This window comes from Piliocolobus tephrosceles, chromosome 12, assembly GCF_002776525.5.
Source record: "Piliocolobus tephrosceles isolate RC106 chromosome 12, ASM277652v3, whole genome shotgun sequence".
In the NCBI taxonomy this organism is placed as follows: domain Eukaryota; kingdom Metazoa; phylum Chordata; class Mammalia; order Primates; family Cercopithecidae; genus Piliocolobus; species Piliocolobus tephrosceles.
The window spans coordinates 41,265,662-41,273,012 of record NC_045445.1 but is presented as its reverse complement, the minus strand read 5'-3'; the positions used below and the strand labels follow the sequence as shown (position 1 = coordinate 41,273,012).

The 7,351-nt window shown below is 42.2% G+C and overlaps 1 protein-coding gene across 1 annotated transcript in view; it reads right to left on the bottom strand.

Moving 5' to 3' along the window:
- Nucleotides 1-2,095: 2,095 nt before the first annotated feature.
- AMOT (angiomotin) overlaps nucleotides 2,096-7,351 on the bottom strand; it is a 67,171-nt gene continuing 61,915 nt past the window's right edge. Inside the window, exons 13-14 of the mRNA XM_023203121.1 lie at nucleotides 6,249-6,968; nucleotides 2,096-5,919 (exon numbers count right to left, since the gene is read on the bottom strand). Coding sequence (XP_023058889.1) covers nucleotides 5,822-5,919; nucleotides 6,249-6,968 — 818 coding nt within the window. The 3' untranslated portion in view covers nucleotides 2,096-5,821. The remainder of the gene's footprint in view (nucleotides 5,920-6,248; nucleotides 6,969-7,351) is intronic.

The following is a 7,351-nucleotide window of genomic DNA, read 5'->3' as shown; positions in this document are numbered from 1 at the left end:
ACTGAAGCTTTATGTTCTCTTGACTTCTAGACTAATACATTCTACCACCTGAGTGAGTTTGTTTCCATTAGTAGGTTGTTAAAATTCAGAGCAGTTCTCTAGGGACTTTGATCTTGGAAACGGAGTCTTCATTTGATTGCAGGTCTGACAAAGTGAGATTGTCCTTGCACATGCTATTCCTTCACATGGAATATTGATCCCCATCCCCTGGTTCACCTAGTTAACATCTACATACCCTTCAAGCTCAGTTTAGTTCCTCTCTCTTCCCCTCTCCCTGTGCCATCCCAACAATCATTCCCTCCTTTGCATTAGTTCTGTATTCTTGTTCAAACCTTTGCTATTTCATATATCACAACGAATTATAAATGTGTGTCTGTGTGTGGTTTTCTGTAATAAACTAGAATCATGGACTATTTTTAAATTTTGTATTCTAGGGCCATCTACATAATGGCACTATCTAGTAAGTAGTTATTCAACAACCCACATGTGCCTGAATCCATTGGTAGAGGCTACTAGCAAATAAAAAAAACATGGAGACGAAAATACATACCATGGGCTTGGTTAGTTTGTGCATCTAAAGAGTGGGCATTTGTAATGTGTTATAAAATTTTGGTGCTGTGGGGAACATTTTTCTTCTTGGAAACTAAGTCCTGTAACACAGGGCTCTTCACTGAAATACCAGGGCAGTTGCCACTCAATGTAAAAAGTTATCTAAGACCACACCATTTTCATTTTTTCTCCAATAAAAACCTTCCTGCAGAATAAGATGGAGGTGGGAAGCAGGACATTTTTTTTTTCTGCCACTGTGTAACTCATATAAGGTGTGCAGATCACTTATCTCAATAGGAAATGCACACAGAAAGGGAGAGATGAAGTACCATGCAGATGCCAGATCAGTTATATAACTGGATAATAATATCTAGAAATGCTCCTACAATGCAATCTAACACTTTTTTTTTTTTTTTGAGACAGTCTTACTCTGTCTTCTAGGCTGGAGTGCAGTGGCAAGATCTCAGCCCACTGCAACCTCTGCTGCCTAGGTCCAAGCGATTCTTCTGCCTCAGTCTCTGAAGTAGCTGAGATTACAGGCGCCTGCCACCGCACCTGGCTAATTTTTGTAGTTTTAGTAGAGATGGGGTTTCACCATCTTGGCCAGGCTAGTCTTGAACTCCTGACTTCATGATCCACCTGCCTCAGCCTCCCAAAGTGCTAGGATTACAGGTGTGAGCCACCACGCCTGGCCAATCTAACACATTTTTGAAGGAACATTTGCTTTCTCTTCCAACAAGTGACTGCTCCTTAAGAAATGGGCATATTTCTGAAAAGAATGCTTTGCAAAGCTTTGTAAGAAGGTCTGGTGAACTTAATACCTTATCTTCTTTGTCCTGAAAAAGAGGGAAGGCTTTTATCCATATGGTTTTCAAAGCACTCATCATAAATATGGAGGGAATCAAGTCCAACTTTAAGAAAAATCAAATTTACAGCTGAACTAATTCTAGACCCCCTACCCTATCCCTTTTGCAACACCCATCAAGTCTATTTCACTGTGAAAACGTGTCATTTCAAAGTCTTTGGGGATCCTTGCCTCACCAGTCAGGTTTGGAACTCATTGGTAAACAGGAGGCACAGAAAGGGCAGTGTAAAGGCAGCCTTAACATTTTCAGTGAAGAGCCAACTCGTTTGTGGTTTTGATTTGTTTTTAATAACAAGCTCCCTCAACCAAAACTGATGAATTGGCATCAGAACAAGGGTACAAAAGGAATATCAAGGGGCCTTCCAAAATGCTAACCAAAGGATGAATTCTCTGCTTTGGGTGGCCATCATTTTATCCCTAGAAACCAGGAGATAAAAAGATGCAAAGCTTTTAATATATGCTGCCTGAGTATATAAAGAGACCGATTAGAGCATGTGGCCTGTGGTGTTGTCTTAATACTTTATAATCTATAATCACATTCCATACTTCAAGCAAATGCAAATTCTGCTGCATGCTGCCCTTGAAAGGCAATTTCACTGCATACTGAATTGAAAGTAATCACTGATACAGCACAAATAAAGCCTCTGTCGGGTAAACACCAAAGCATTTTCCACACGGTACTGCATTTTAAAATAGCTAACTTTATTGTCAGTGAAAAGATAGGCACAAAGTGGATTTAAACCTGCTTAACTTTATTGGAACTAGCTCGGTTGATTACAGAATGGGGTCACAATCATTAGGGGACCACATACATTTTAAACCAAAGGCGATTCTTCTCTAGCCATCTGCCAGCCCCAGCTATCCATTTTACAAACACATGCCATTAATCACAAGGGAGGCCAGAAGGAGGTTTCATGGCTCCACGTAACCCATCGTTGCTACTGGAAAAAAATAAACAAACTCCCGACACTTGTCCTACTGATGATGGATGGCACTTGGAAGATACATTTCCAAGAATCGTGTCAGGCTGAAATTGGTGGCAATTAGCCCACAGCTGATATCTTCCTTAGAAAACATTTTCAGTAAGAATGCACACGTTTTAAGTAACATACTCCATATGCACATAAGCAATTGAGATAATAGGAGATTGTGTGGCTAACAGATATGAGAATATAATTGATCAAAGTTAGTGCATATGTCTACACTTTAAGCTGCCGCATTATGAGGGTTTAGGCTTGTCATAAAAAGTAGTTTGCACAATCAATCAGTTTGCTCATCTTCCAATTGTTATACCCACTCAACAGTGTAACAACAAAAAGAGAATATGACGGGTCTCTGGGTATCTTTCCTATGGCAGATGATGGCAGATATTTTAGGTTCCTGCTGTCCTATTACCTTGAAGCTCAAAAGCAGCATTAAAAGGAAATCCTTCATTAAATCAACAATCAAGATACATGATTTTAAAAGAAAGCTCAAGCTACTTTTATTTCAAAAAAGACTGTTAATAGGAGTTTCATATCAAGTAAAGTTTGTTCTAATGAAGTTTTTCTATACATGGAACATTGGGGTACAACTGACTTAGAAGGTCCTCAGAGACCACCAAGCAGTACAAGCTAAGACAACCTGGTCACCCTCCTTTCCTGAGGTGCCAGTAAAATGCACAGATAGGTAGGAGTCCAGAAAGAGCCCCCAAATGTTACATCCACACAGCTGTGAAAAGGTGGTTGAGATTTCTCCCATAAAGTTGAATTTTTGGATCAACAACTAGTGGAGATCTTCTGAAAAGGCTGTATCTATCTTCTGCATAATATACTGACATACTCTTCTTTCCTCTCTTAGATGTGCAATGTTATTTTAGCAAATTATCCGGGATTGGAAACTGAGCAGAGAGGAACTGTCTCTGGTATGAGAGGACAGATAGGTTCTGGAAAGTTCAAAATAGTACTTAACCAAGAACTTCTTCCTTTCCCCCAAACACATGAGTCTAAAGAGATGGCTACCACACAATGTGGAATGTATGACATTTGTCACCTTGCAGAATGTGATTAAAATCATGGTTCCCAGAGCCAGCAAAAAGTCTGCCAATGTGTTATAACCATGAAAGGAGTAGGTGAAAAGTGTTTTGAAATTATTTATTTGGATAGAAAGTAGCTCTCCTGAAGTTTGCTACTTGCTGCTTCTACTATTTGAGGTTATTTTTCTCCTTATGACTAAAGGGTAGTATGAAAGAGTCTTAACACAACTGCAGTTTTAATTTCTATCTGAGATTCACTTTATAACTGAGGACTAATGTGTATGTAACATGATTACCTCATTATTGAAAATGTGAAAGGACTAGCTGAAAATCACATAACCCTTCCTTTATGTCTCTCTCTACACACACACACATACACACACACACACACACACACACACACACACAGAATAATTCCTTTGGAAGATAATTAGGAAAGATATCATTACTATACTCACAGAGGAACCCCAAAAGATTATCTAAGACACCCAATCTCCTAGTAAGAAGTGGGATTGGTTTCTCAGGGGGGACATTTATGTGACTCGATGTTGTAATGCAGATCAGAAAAGGGAAAACCTTTTAAAAGGCACTGAAGGAGAGGCAAGACAGAAATTCAGTAGTTTGTCAAGACAGGACAAGCTACTCCAGCCAGGGACATTTTACAAGATACATATTCCCTGGACCATGAAGATGTCTTTTCGTAAAATGGAATTAAAAAAGATGAGAGTTTCCCAAAATAAGCATGGTGATTGGCATAATGGTTAGCTGTGTTGTGTGACTTTTAAAAAGTCACTGAACCTCTCCAGTTCTTAGATTCCTCATCACTAAAATGAGGGGGTAGGGCTATATTGCTAAAGTTCTCTCCCACCACTATGGCTCATGATGTATTATATCAGGCCTACTCTTCTATTAATCTGGTTTCTAACTAAGACATCCCAAAACCTCTACCCCCCCAACCCTTACCTAACACCCCCCCACCTTCCCTCACCCTCCCTATACCCCTTAAAACTGATCTTAATGATGCTATCTGCAGATTTGTCACCTTAATGAAGGGCAGACAGGTGACACAGGGCAGGGACCTGTGGCAACTGGCATCCTTCTGTGTTCTTGGAGGCAGCCCTATGGCAAGGCTTGGAACCATTGCCTCCTTTGATCTCTACCCACATGCACATTTCCCGCTGCTTCCCAAAGGTATTCCAAGATGGAGTCACTGACAGTGAGAAGAGGTAGTTGAGGATACTGCTGCAATCCACCTCTCCCCCGACTGCAGCATAGTACTTTGGGTTTGTCATGTTATTCCCTTGGAGATGATAGTCAAAAATGCCTTTTAAGACATATGCTTAGAATTTGACACACAAAACAAGTTATTTCAAAGTAGTCACCAGAAATTCGAAGCATTCAACCTGTCAACAAAGATCCTTCCTCACTTTGCAAATGATTAGCAATTTGAGACTGGAGCCCCAGCCAGTGAATCTGTGCTGTAGAAGAAATAAACACTAAGCTGATTGGTCTTAATAAATGCAAGCAAGCTGTGTTCACAGCTACACACAGACCATGAAAGTCTGCATATAGCACCTCACGCAACTCTCCATCAAGGCCTCTGATGGTCTAACTCCCTGAGAGAGAGGAAGTTGTGCATCACTCAGTTAATGTACTCTCCCAGCATCTGAAAGCAATATATTAATCATCCAAATGCATAAATTATTCCAGAGCATATATATGAATTATGAACCTCCAGGAGGGAACCAAAAGAATCCGTTTCCAAAGCACCACTGAAATGAAAACAAACACAATTCCCTGGGGCAGGGTAGCTGGGAAATTGGAAGAAAAAATTATCTCCAGCACCCTTCTGCACCCCAAAACTCCCTACCTTTTTTCCAGCTTACGTAGCTCCTGAAACTATTCCCTTTTGTAAGCCTGAGGTGAGAGCTTTCTCTGGCTGCTGCACAGGATAGTAACTATACAAAACAGCACACACTCAATTCTCTCCAGCTTCCCACTTCCAAACTACGTGTTACACACTGTCTTCCACACATACTGTGCTCTTCAATTAAAAATGATCTAGAATATGGAAATTTTAAACAAATTTAAGCACATTGAAAGCACTGATGTATACCCACCCGTTAACAGTCCCAGTATTTGTATAAATTCAAACAATAAGCTTTAGAGCACATTCTGATTAATCTGTCTTTAGAGGTACTCCCTAAGCATACCAGAATAGACTGGTGGTTCACATGGTATTACTCAAGTAGTACATTGTTCCAACAAAAAGTCCTGTTAAAAAACATCCCCTCCCCCCAACCCTTGTCCTCACCCCCAAAACAAGAACCAATAAAAGGGGGAAATGATTAAAAGCATTTTTGCTGAGAATCTGCAGCTCTTGATTTGGCCGTTTAGATGAGATATTCCACCATCTCTGCATCAGGCTCTTGTCCCAGGATCTGAATGGGAGTTTTCCTTTCCAGAGTATTGGAGTGGAACACAGGCCCATCTAAATGGAAATAAGGGTTAGAAAACACTTAGGGATGAAGAAAAAAACCCGTATTTCTAGAACTAGACACCATCAGAGCCCTCATGAAGCCAATGGCAAAGTGAGACTTGTCACCTCCCTCATTTACTTCTGCTAAGATAATGGCCTCTACTCATGCCTGTTCCCATCTTGGTGGATGGGAAGTCATTTACAGACTCTCTTCTCTCTCCCTTAGAACATGAAAAACTCAATCCAAATGATAACTCTGCCCAGACATCAGGCACCAAGAAATAAATCTGTATTTGAGAGCAGAACTAAACCAAAAGTTACCTGCTAAAGGGAATAATTACCTGCTTTGTCTGGATTGCAGGTCAAACTTGGTATAGACAAACGATGTGGTCCAGGCCCGGTAGCTGGACTTGCAGGAACCTCAGCCTGAGCCACAGCTGGAGTTGGAGTTGGAGCTGGAGTTGGAGCCGCAGCCGGAGCTGAAGTTGGTGCCTGAGTCGGAGCAGGAGTAGAAGCCTGAGCCGCTGCTGAAGCCGGAACTGGAACCAGAGCCAGAGCTGGAACTGGAGCCGGAGCAGCTGGAGCAACCTGAACAGCAGCAGCAGCAGCAGCAGCAGCAGCAGCAGCAGCAGCAGGAGGAGGAGGAGGAGCAACGGCAGCAGCTGAGGCAACAGAGGCAGCAGCTGGAATCTGACCAGCAGCAGCTGGAGAAACAGCAGCAGCAATAGCAGCAGCGGTGGCTGGAGATGGGGCAGCAGCAACAGCAGCAGCAGCAGCTGGAGCAGCAGCAACAGCAACTGGAGCAGCAGCTACCATGGTGGTGGTGATAGTGGCAGCAGTGGCAGTGATGGCGGCAGCAGTGGCGGCAGTAGCAACTGGAGCAGGAACAGAGATGGGAGCAACAGTTGCAGTTTTGTTCGATTCCGTCCCACGTTCAGTTTGGGTACTGCAGTCTCGGCTGCCTGTCTTGGAGTGAGCCGAGAGCAGGGGAGTCGAGGGGGGCACAGGCGAGGGTGTAGAAGGGACATATTCAGCACGGTAGTCTCCACCCAAGAGAATGCCTACAAATGAAAGAGGAACAGACATTAGAAAAAAATAGGTGATTCAAATCCAGACATCTAATTACCTGTTCTCTCATTCAAATTTCAGAAGAAATTTGAACGTGTCTAAATTATTTATTTTTGCCTCCAGGGAACCCAGAAATCAGTGTGTGAGGCTCCTCCAACCATGGCTAAAAGTTTCTTACAGACTTCGAAGATCCCTTCTGGTCCTCATCCATCACCTGGCACAATATATTAAGCCTGTAAGTGACCTAGGTATCTGTTTTGATTTATTTTTCCAATGGTGACTGGGTTCCACCAAGTTGTCAGAATGCTCCTACTCAGCTCCACTTATAAACCATTACCACACATTACCAGGTAGCAAGAAAGGATTTGGGGAAGAA